Consider the following 12,256-nt stretch of genomic DNA (forward strand, 5'->3'; position numbering starts at 1 on the left):
TCTCTCACCTCCACACCCTTCCACACACTTTCACAATCCACTCACCTCAAATTTCACCACAATATCAGAAAAACTCAGCATCCACAATTCCCACTACTTTACGCTTTCATACCGGAAACGGAAGTCCCAAAATTACTACTTATAATTTAAAAAAAAAAAGTTATAGGAGAAATCGGGGCTAAGTGCGCATTTTTAGTGTCGTAAATTTTTAATAACAAAATAAAGTTAAAATTGACGCCTACTCCAAAGACGTCTCAAAAAAGGCTTAGGGCTACGTGCAGTATCATATTTTCAGGCTCAGGGCTCAGCGCGCACCTTTGGATTTCTTTAAAAAGAATTTAATTCTGCAGAAACGCTTAATTTTACTCAAATTTGTATTTTTAGGGCTTTCGTGGGGGGCGAAGAATAGAAAGCTTTTTTCCGCCCTAGGGCACCAACGGCGAATTTCCGTTCGCCGCGCATGAACGAAAAATCCGAACTTGCAATGCGTTTTTGAAATCTTTTGAAACCTCTGGAAGCTTTGAAACCTTTCAAAATTTTGAAAAAATTTTTAATTTATAATAATCACTTTAAAAAGTTGGAAACGTTTAAAGCATCTAAAATACCTCTTAATTGTTTAAACCTGATGAAATTACTTAAAATCCTAAGAGTGCAAATTAAATCTTGAAAAATATTTTGTAAAACCTAAAAACCCTATGAAATTCCTTTAAATATTTATAAATCAGTTGCAATCTTGTGAAATCCTTGAAAATATTTTCAAATACTTTGAGACTCTGGCGGTTTGGAACCCACCTTAAACTGTAGGTCCCCCTTCCACCACCAAGTAAGTGTGTGGAGGGTGTGTAAAGGAATAGATAAGGTGTAAGAAAAATGTAAACCCTTAGGGGACACATTAGAAGCTTCCATTTCATTCCATACTTTGAGACTCCTTAAAATACTTGAGTCTCTAGAAATCTCTTGAAATCCCTTGAAATCTTTTGGAACCAGTTGAAATCTTTAAAGGTTTTGTGATATTAAAACTAATTGAAACCTATAAAAAAAAACCTATTTAAACAGTTTTCAACAAAATGGTTTAATCCTTAACAAAATAGTTCAATTTTTTAACCGGCAAATATGAATTTCCAAAAAAAAAGATAACTTTCAACCAAATTATTTTTAATCCAATACGTGTTTTTTTTCAAACAAGAAGATTTATTTTTTTTAAACATGAATTTTCAACTTATATGATGAATCTACAACCAAAAAAATTTACTTTTTAACAAAGTAATTTAATAATTCAACCAAAAAGATGAATTCTCAACAAAAAATATAATAGTCGATGAATAAAACTAACATATTTTTTATTTTTAATCAAAAAAATTTGAATTCATCCAGACTAATTAAAAAAAAACAGTTGAATAATCAGCCAAAAACTATTTGAATTTTAAACCAAACATTTGCAATTTTAATTTAAAAAATATTAAATTTCTGCCAGAAGAGATGAATTTTTAAATCAAAAAGAGGAAATTTCAACAAAATTGTTGAATTTGCAATTAAGAAAAGGCTTTTCAGTCAAGAATAAATAAAATTTAGGCAAATTATAATTTAAGGACAAAATCATTTTATAAACAATACATCAAAGGTTCCTCAATATCTTTTAAACTCATCAGAATTATTCCTCAAAATGTCTAGAAATCTTCCAACTTTGTTTTTGGAAGTATCGGAAATGTTTTAAAATCTTGTTAAACATTTTCTTAAAATTTTTGTTATAATCTTGAAATATTTCAGTATTTTAAAAGCTACTTAAATTTCTTTTTAATCCTTTCAGATTTTAAACAATTTTTGTAATTTCTTTAAAATTTTTAAATATTTATTTAAATTATTCAAATTTTTCTTACAATATTGAAAAATGTCTGCAAAATTTAAAAAAGCATTAGAATGTTCTACATACTTTTTTAAAAATTTAAAAATATTTTTTAAACGTTTCTATAAATTTTTAAATATTCTATACACATGAATTTTGTAAAATAAAAAATCATTAAAATTTTTCCCAGAAATCGTTAGAAAAGTTTATTTTCTTTAAACCTTTCAAAATTCTTGAAAATCTTCTAAATTCGTCTTTAAATTTGTTAAAATCTTTTTAAGTTAAAAATTATTTTTTAATCTTTCCAATACTTCGAAATATATCTTCAACTAATTTGATATTTTTCTAGTAAGTTTGTAATCTTGCCAAAATGATTTTTTTTTTAATCTTCTGTATTCGTTTTCTATATTTGGTGAAATGTTTTGAGATGTTTTAAAATATGACAAAATGTTTTATTAACATTATTTTTTTTACAGAAAATTCAATCCAAATTTTCCCTGGAATCACGAGAAATATTTTAGACTTTAAATTATTTTAGAATCTTTTCAACATTTTTAAAACTTTGAAATATCATTTGGAATAATTCTAAGTTTTTCGAAAATTTAATTAAGTTTAGGAATTATGGTGTGGTAGCAAAATGTTATGAAGAAAATTTTTAAATAATTTTTTAAACATTTTTCCAAACGCTAAAAACATAATTGTTGCCTTTGATATTACGTAATAATTCACAATTTACATTTTTTTCTGTAAAAAATAAATTTATTAAATAAAAATTTCTTATTTGTAATTTGCAATTAATAAAATTCCAGAAAATTGGAAAGGACAATCTGCCCTTCCTAGCAATAGGATCTACCAGGATGTTCGATTCGATCCCATTTATCCGTTAGGTTATCCCAGGGATATCTCAAGGATATCCAGGATATCCATAATATCGATGAGACGTTTCTGGGATATTCAATTGTCCCAAATAGGATATTAAAATCTTTATATATCCTACTAGGGTCATTTGAATATCCAAGAAACACCCTATAGATATCCTAGCTATTCTAGGGATATCCCAATGTCCGCCTTGCAGAATACCTGACAGGTTATCTCTGGGACATCCTAAGGATAACCAGGATAACCACAGGACGTTTCTGGGATATCCCAGATCTTGGAGATATCCCAACTTTTGCCTTGCAGGATATCCTATAGGTTATCCCCTGAGTATCCCAATTTCGGCTAAGAACGATATCCGACCGGTTATCCCTGGGGTATCCAGGATATCTATGGAATGTTTATGTGATATTCAAATTCCCAAGTAGAATATTAAATTTTTTATATATCCTACTTGGAACATTTGAGTATCCCAGAAACTTTCCATATATATCCCAGATCATCGGGATATTCTTATCATATCCCAACTTCCATCTTGCAGGATATCTTACAGGTTATCCCTAGGATATTCCTTTTTCCGCCTTGCTAGATATCGGAGGATTATCCCTGGGATATTCAAATTTCTACCTTGCAAGATATTTAACTAGTTATCCCTGAGACATCCTCGGATATCCAGGATATCTATGAGGGAAAGTTCCTGGGATATTCAAATGTCTTAAGTAGGATATTGTAAATGTTATATATTCTATGTGGGACATTTGATTTACCCAGAAACATTCAATAGATATTCCTGATATCCTTAGGATATCCCTATTTCTGCCTTGTTGGATATCCGAGGATTATTCCTGGGATATTCAAATTTCTGCCTTGCAAGATATTTAACTAGTTATCCCTGAGACATCCTCGGATATCCAGGATATATATGAGGGAAAGTTCCTGGGATATTCAAATGTCTTAAGTAGGATATTGTAATTTTTATATATTCTATTTGGGACATTTGATTTACCCAGGAACATCCAATAGATATTCCTGATATCCTTAGGATATCCCTATTTCTGCCTTGTTGGATATCCGAGGGTTATCCCTGTGATATTCAAATTTCTACCTGGCAGGATATCCGCGTGTTATCTCTGGGATTTTCTAAATTACGCCTTGCAGGATATCCTCAGGATATATAGGATATCTATGGGGGGAACTTTCCTGGAAAAGTTAAATGTCCCGAGGTGGATCTAAAATGTTTTATATATCCTACTTGGGACATTTGAATATCCCAGAAACATCCCAGACATCATGGTTACATTCTAATTTTCGCCTAGCAGGATATCCGACGGGTTATCTCTAGGATATCGTAATTTCCGTCTTGCAGGATAACCCCAGGATATCCCGGATACCTATAGGACGTTCCTTGGATATTCAATTGTCCCAAGTAGGAAATTAAAATTTCTATATATCCTACATCTAAATATTCCAGAGACACCCTATAGATTCTAGGGATATCCCAATTTCCTCCTTGCAGGATATCGACAGAATATCTAGAATATTTATGGGGCGTTTCTGTTTTTGGGATATTCAAATTTCCCGAGTAGGATATTAAAATTTTTATATATCCTAATTGGGACATTTAAATATCCCAAAAACATCCTATGGATATATTACATCCTAGGGATATCCCTAGGATATCCCAATATAGAAATAAAAATAAAATTAGAAATTAGGGAGAGGGAGATTAGATTACCTGAAAGCGTCTAAGTCTAGTCGATGGCACTTTTGTTTATTGATTAAACAAAGTCCCGCGCAGCCGGTGGGGTCCAGGGAATCCGGTCCCCTTCTGCAGGTGGGAACCTCCTCGTCCGCAAGTGCCACACAGACCTCTCCGACGACGCAGTCGTCACAGTACCTTGTGGAATTTAAATCCACCATTGCGGTGGTAGAATACACCTCGGTTTCCGTTTCCGGTTGCTCGTCGTTGGCCTCCGGAAACGGGAACGGGAGGCTTGCGTTCAAAAGCACACCTACTGGGAGTGCAGGGACCGCATCGTTCGACATATTATGCTCCAGACCGGAAGTGAAGTTCTCACTCGTCGTGGCATTCCGTCCCGACGACTTTAAGTATTGTTGAATTATTTGCAGCTTTTGTGGCTCTGAAATCAAACACATCAAGGAATACTTAATTACTCAATCCCAATTTAAAAATCATTAGGCATTTTATTCAATACTATTATAGTTTGGGCCTATGAATATTATTACAGATGTTTAAATTAATCTACAATTTCTGTGTTCTTTACTGAAATGACAAGTTTTTTTCCGCGACGCTGCTCGGACCCAGGTCGCTGATCAATCTCTCTAGCAAGCACTCCAGGTGAAGAGCTTCTCAAAGTCACCATGTAGAACTCTCTACGCGGGCTCATTATAATGATTCTCCAATATTAATTTTCTTATAATTTTTTCGTGGTTTAAGCAAATTATATAAAATGATTATAAAAAAATTCGACATTACTCCCATAACTTAACCATGAATCACTTTTCAGCCTTTTTTCTGGATTCATAAACACTTTTGAGGATTTCAAAAGATTCTATGGACTTTAAGATACTTTAAAGGCTTTCACGGGATTTTGAAGATTCTAAGATATTCTACCAGATTCTAAAGAATTTCAAGAGATTAACACTGGGGTGGTCCAAAAATGTATTAAAATTTCTCTTTGTCTCTAGAGGGCAAGACACCCACGGAAAAGTTTCCATTTCCAGAGAAGGAAAATCCTTAATTTTTTTCTTTCGACAGAAGACATACAATTAATTACGATTTTAAAAGTATTTTTGGAAAATTAATTATTTAATCAAATTATATTTGTTTAAACAATTAAAAAGTGGTGAATGTATGATTTCTGTACACTATACAGTCAGAAACATAATTTTATGTGTTTTATTTTATTTAATTTTTTTAATTATCGAAAAAAACTGCTTAAGTAAATAAAGATTGTTTAAACAAATAGAGATTTATTAAACATTAAAATAAATGTATCAAAATCATGTAATTATTCAAAAAAACGTAGGATAGGATACCGTTTGAAAAGAAATTTGGTATCTTTGACTCAATTTTTTAAAATTTTGAAAATAGACAATAAATAATTACATAATGTTTTTGAAAAAATTTAATACTTCAAACAATGACAAATCATTACATTTCAATCAAAAAATACAATTGTTTTTACATTTTTGGGAATAAATAATTTTTTAAAGTAATTTACATTTTTTTAAACAATTGAAAATGGTTTAAAAAGTCATGTTAAATATTCAAATTGTCCATTAGTAATTATTTGTATGAAAAAGACGACGGAAATTGCTAAAAAGTAAGAATAATACTTAAAAATGTCGTTTTTTATTTTTGGATAACATTTGGGCGTTGCGGGGAGGGTGGGGGTGTATTGAAAATTAAAGTTATTAGTATGGTTTCATTTCGTAAACAGTCTTCTTCAATCCCTAAAAAGTTTGGTACGTTTCGATTAAACCCTGGAACATGAGTTCAATTTTTTTTAATTCTAAATTTCCCCATGTTAATTAAATGGAATAATATTCAAATTTCGAAAAAAATTACGGATTTTATTTTTCCGGAAATGAAAACTTTTGCAGGGGGTGTCTTACCCTGTAGCTCGAAAAGCGTTTTTTGGACCACCCTATTAAACACATTTCCAACGTTTTTAATTAATTTTGTAAGATTTCCAAATTTTTCAGGCTCGAATTTAAGTGATTGCTACAGAAATTGGAAAGAATTAAATTAAATTTCAAAGGATTTCTAGCGATTCTATAAATTTCTAGCTATTTTAAGGTGTTTTAGGGAATTTCAAATAATTTTAAGGATTTTATTGAATCTGGAAGAATTTAAGTGTTTTTCTAAGATCTCCAAATATTATTTGATTTACTTGAATTTCAAGGGATTTCAAAAGATTTCAATGGTTACAAGGGACTTTCACAGGATTTTAAGTCTTTTTAGAGAATTCGATTGGATTTCAAAAAATTCCTAAATATTTACAACAATTTTAAGGGATTTCAACGGGTTTAAAAAATTTTCAAAATATTTTCTCGGATTTCAAAGAAGATCGTTAGATTTCGAAACATTTAAAGGTATTTAGAGGATTTTCAAACATTTTCGAGGATTTCAAGAAATCTCAAAGAATTTTAAGTGATTTTGATCTATTTTACAAAGAATTTTGTAGGGCTTCCAAAGATTTTCAGGATTTTCTAGAGAAATTTGAAAAAAAAATGATATGAGATTTCAAAGATTTGGAAAGTTTTGAAAATTTAAAGATTTCTAGAGAACTTGGCAATATTATTTAATTTATTTTATTGTCACGCGATCTTAAATAATTTTTACAGATTTTTATTATTTTAAAGAATTTTAATGAATTCCAAGGAATTTCAAATGATTTAAAGGATTTGATTAAATCTCCAAGAATTTCAAAGTTTCCCAGAGAACTTTAAAGTTTTAAATTAATTTATTTTTAAGGGATTTGAACGATTTCTGCATATTTCTAACAATTGCAAAGATTTGAAAGGAATTCAAAAACGATTTCGAGAAATTTTTACGGATTATGGCAGATTTCAAAGATTTTAATGTGGTAAAGAATTTTTTCAAAAGTATCAAAGGATTTTACGAAATTCCAAAGAATTTCCATGATTTTCAAACGATTTCATCACATTCAATAAAAAAATGTATGAGAGTTCAAATAATTCAATGGATTTGAAGGAATCTCACGAATTTTATGGCTTTTAACAAAATTTTATAGGATTTCAAATGATTTCTATAAGGATTTCCAAACATTTCTACCACTCTTAAGGAATTATTATTATTATTAATAATAATGGCTTCGAAGAATTTTTTAGGATTCCCACAAATTTCTAGGGATTTTAATTTTTAAGGGATCTTAAAAAATTTTACAAGATATGAAGGATTTTATTAAATCTCCACGGATATAATGGGATTTTTAAAAATTTGTAGGATTTCCAAAAATTTCAAGGAATTTCAAAGAATCTCATGTGATTTCAGGATTTTTATGGAATCTCCAAGTATTTAAAAAATTTCAGGGGATTTCAGAAATTTCAAGGGATTTCTAGAGAATTTATGAACTAAATTTAATCTCTTTTGTTTTCCAGGAATTTAAAATTATTTCTAACAATTTCAAAGGAGTTCAAAAAGGATTAGAAGATTTCAAGGGGTTTCTAGGGATTTTAACACATTTCAAAGATTTTAATGTATTTAAAGATATTTCCACAGTCACTTATGCATTAATTTTTTATCCAGGAAATTCACCTAGAAAGATTCATGTATTTTTTAGAATAATTTTAATTGTTTCAACAATTTTTATTTGCTTGAGAATTTTTTTAAATTTTATCACAAATTATCATAATCCTAATAGCTACATGGATTAATTAGACAACACAAAATATCAATTTGGTTGATTAAGTTTGTTGTGAATTGTATACAAAATGCCTTATTGTTAAAATATAAGTTTTGACTAAAATAAGATAGAAAAATGTGATTTTTTTTGCAAATTTATCAAGAAACTCTACTGAGTTCTGATATCTCTTGTATTTTTATCCTCTAAAAGAGGAAACGAGGTCTTTTTACGGCCGAGCGCTAGTTTGCAATAACGAGGCGCAACCTTGTTATTGCAAACTAGCGCTCGGCTGTAAAAAGACTAGTTCGCTTCCGTGGCGCTTGTTCAATTTTCAAAAATTCTTTCAATTCTGCGATTAAAGAAAAATGATAAATAAACCACATGACAATTCATCTCCATAAACGAGAATGAACTTTAAAAAAAGTGCAGCGGCCGCATCCTCGACATTGAAAAGAGAATAAAGAAGAGACGAAGAGAAGAAAGAAGAAGCTCGCGGCGAGATCGCGGGAGTTCCAATCTCAGCGATGCGATTTCCGAAAGAAGTTCTCTGCGGATCTGTCTTGAGCAAAAACCGGCTCTCTCGGCAAACATCCGACGTAACGGTCTTGGAGGATGCACTCGTTTTCACGGTACATTTTACCGTGAAGGAGAGAAACAGAAAAGGTATCATTTTCTTTCATCGCCTACCTCACCCTCTCTCTCTCACCTCTTTTTAAGACTGCAGTGTTTATGATTCTTTTCAAGGGATTAGAGAGGGGTGGGGGGGGGGGGATGTGATACTATTTCAAAAAAGGATAACTCTGCAATTATAGGCGTCGATAAGAAATAATTATAGAGGGCGTCTCGCGGTCAGGCGGGCAATTAATTCAGAACGCTAAAGCACACTAAAGTGAGTTAGGATAATGCATCCAACGCAAAAGCCTTTTTTGCAATCTTGAGACATCATTATTTTTTTCTCGAATAAGAAACTTCAATTCATTCCAAATCTTCAAAAATTTTAACTACAAAACTACATTGTGTTTTATTTTCATTTTTTTCATGGAAAAATCCGTATTTGTTAGTAGTGGAGTGCTTTACCGGCCTAGGGAGAGAAAGTGCACTTTGACAACCGCGGCCCCTGCGCGGTACTAGTGGCTTTAAACTAACCTTTTGCCTGAGAAGTAATTTCATGGGAAAATTCAGAAACCATACTTTTATTACCTAAAATATTGCGTGTAGCGAGGAAGCGAAGTCTTTTTACGGCCGAGCGTAAGCTCTTGCAAACTCGCGCTCGGCCGTAAAAAGACTAGTTAGCTTCCATGGTGCACAATATACAATTGCTATAAATACAATTTTTATGGAATGAAAGGTTTATTATATAAATTAAAATTTCTCTTTTTTTCAATTTTCAAAAGTTCAATATACAAGAAATAAAGTTTTAACTGTTGAAAATTAAAGTTTTCAAGAATCAACAGTTGAAAATTCAATTTTATACGCGTCGATAAGAAATAATTATGGAGGATGTCTCGCGGTAAGATGGGCAATTAATTCGGAACGCTTAAGTGAGTTAAGATGATGTAACCAACATAAAAGCTTTTTTGCTATCTCACGGATTTATTATTGTTTCTCGGAACCCAGGCTTCAATTCATTCTGAGATTGCAACAATTTCAACTGCAAAACAGAATTTTAATTAAACAGTAACTCCTTGCACTGAAAAAGTTATTCAGCACTGCTCTCACAAGAAGATAATCAGGGTTTACATTTTTTTAATTCTCTTTTTCTTCAATATTCAATAAGTTAAAGATTCAGTTTTTGAATTTTGAAAATTTAATTTTCAATTATTCTTCAGTTTTTGACATCAAAAAATCAATTTTTAAGTTACTTTAATCTTCAACAATTAAATTTTCAACTTTTGAAAATCGAAGAAATTAAGAAATTGAGTTTTTAGCACTTGGAAATTCAATTTTTAATTTTTTTAATTTTCTTTAATTTCATACGCTTGAAAATTCATTTGTAAATTTATTTAAATATTCAAATGTTGAAAATTTTATTGTAAATTTTCTTCAATTTTCAACTGCCGAAAATTCAGCGTTTGAAGATTCATGTGTTCACTTTTCTACAATTTTAAATTACAACAAAGGGCAAGAATTTTCGAATGAACAATTTTTTTTTAATATGAATTTTCAACAAAGTAGATCAATTTTCAACAAAAAACTTTTCTAAAAGCAAAATTTGTAATTTTCAACAAAATAATTATATTTGTAAGCAAATGCATAATCTTGAAAAAATAAAAGATAAAATTTCAACAGAAAATGGCATGACTAAGTTTTCCTTTACGTTAGAAAGTTCGGAAATTTAACTACTTAGTTGAAAGTAGAAATAATTTGTAAAGAATTAATTTTTTTTGAAGATTCATAATTTTATCTGAAAATCCCTTTTTTCATAAATATTTGACTATTTTGTTATAAATTATTGTTTTAATTTAATATAGTTTTGTTGAAATGAAAATTTAACTATTCAATGTTTAGTTGAACACTGATCTTCAGATGGAAATTCAATTATTTCATTAAAAATTCCGTCATTTTCTTCAAAATTCTTCTTTTGTGTTAGCATATTAATCTTCTTGGTTGAAAATTTATTTTAATTGTTTGAAAATTAATTTTTTTAGTGCTAATTTGACTATTCTTTTTTAAGTTGATTAAAGTTGATTTTGAGGTAAATTTGTTTTATTGAATGAAAATTTAATCTTCATTACAAATTTATCTGTATTGTTGAATATTTAATTTTGAAAAATACGAATTTTTAAACAAATTAGTTGAATCTTCAAGTAAAGAAGCCTTTTTTTAAACAAAAAAGAGAACATTTTAACAAAAGATTTTAATTTTTGATTCACAAACATTTTTAGTATTAAACAAAAAAATGAATTTTTATCTAAAAAAGATCAATTTTCAACAAAAATTGAATTGTTGCATTTTTTGTTAAGAATATTATTTGGAAATTTAAAAAAAACGAATTTCCAACATAATAGTTCAATTTTCAACCAAAGAAATGAAATTTGAACAAAAATAATGCATCTTTAACCATACAAATAATTATTTTAAAAAAATATATAGTTACTGTTTTATTATTCTTTATTTTAATTTTAAGATTTATCCTTTTAATTAAAAATTCATTTTTTGGGTTGAAAATTAAACTATTTGATGATTGTTTTGTTATTTGAAAGTTAGTTTTCTCACCTGAAAATGTCACGGTTCCATTTTTGTTTAATAATTTACCACATTTACTTAAAAACCGTTTTTCGTTAAAATTTCACCTCTATATTTTCTTTCGTTTGATATTTTTATTATTCTGTTGAAAATGTCTTTTTTCTTTGCTGAATATTAATTCTTTAAACCATAAATTTTAATGTTCCATTTTTTCGTTCAAAATTGATCCTTTTGAGTTAAAAACTCGGTAGAAAGTGCCTAAATTAAATGATTGTTTCTGAAAATCTAGAATTTTCAATTATTTCAAATATATGAGTTAAATCTTTAGTTAGAAAAATAAATTTTTAACTGAAGAAAAATTTTCAAGCCAGGAAATTAATTTTTAACCAAAAACAGAATAGTTAAATTTTCAGTAAAAAATTAGTTTGCAACCAAATCAAATAAATTTTCAACCAAATAGTTAAATTTTTAACTCAACAGAAAAGTTTTAACCAAAAATTGACATTAAAAAAGATACATTTTCCTCAAAAAATGAAATAGTTAAATTTTTAGTTGAAGTAATGAATTTTTAACAAAATAGTTGAACTTTAAACTCAAATGATTAATTTTCTAAAAGAAAGGCAAATTTTTAACATAAGATATATATTTTTTTAAACTTTCTAATTGAAAATTGAACTATTTTTTGAAAATTCTTATTTTTTTGTAGAAAATTCCTTTATTTTTATGAATATTAATTTTTGAAACAAAAATTTAATTCTCCCATTTTTGGTAAAAATTAATCTTTTGAGTTAAAAACTCGAAGGTAACGGTAGAAAATGTCTAAAATAAATTATAGTTCCTGAAAATCTGGAATTTTCAATCATTCTAGAAATTGAAGAGTTAAATTTGTAGTTAGAAAAATAAACTTTTAAAAAGAAAAATTTTCAACAAAGGAAATTAATTTTTATCCAAAAATAGA

The 12,256-nt window shown here is 28.9% G+C and overlaps 1 protein-coding gene across 1 annotated transcript in view; it reads right to left on the reverse strand.

Annotated features, from left to right (window-relative positions):
- The window catches only part of LOC117167851, a 435,057-nt gene that overhangs the window by 23,060 nt on the left and 399,741 nt on the right, over window positions 1–12,256 (reverse strand). The window contains exon 4 of the mRNA XM_033353059.1: window positions 4,455–4,860. Coding sequence (XP_033208950.1) covers window positions 4,455–4,860 — 406 coding nt within the window. The remainder of the gene's footprint in view (window positions 1–4,454; window positions 4,861–12,256) is intronic.

The sequence above is a fragment of the Belonocnema kinseyi genome, chromosome 2, assembly GCF_010883055.1.
Source record: "Belonocnema kinseyi isolate 2016_QV_RU_SX_M_011 chromosome 2, B_treatae_v1, whole genome shotgun sequence".
NCBI classification, from domain to species: Eukaryota; Metazoa; Arthropoda; class Insecta; order Hymenoptera; family Cynipidae; genus Belonocnema; species Belonocnema kinseyi.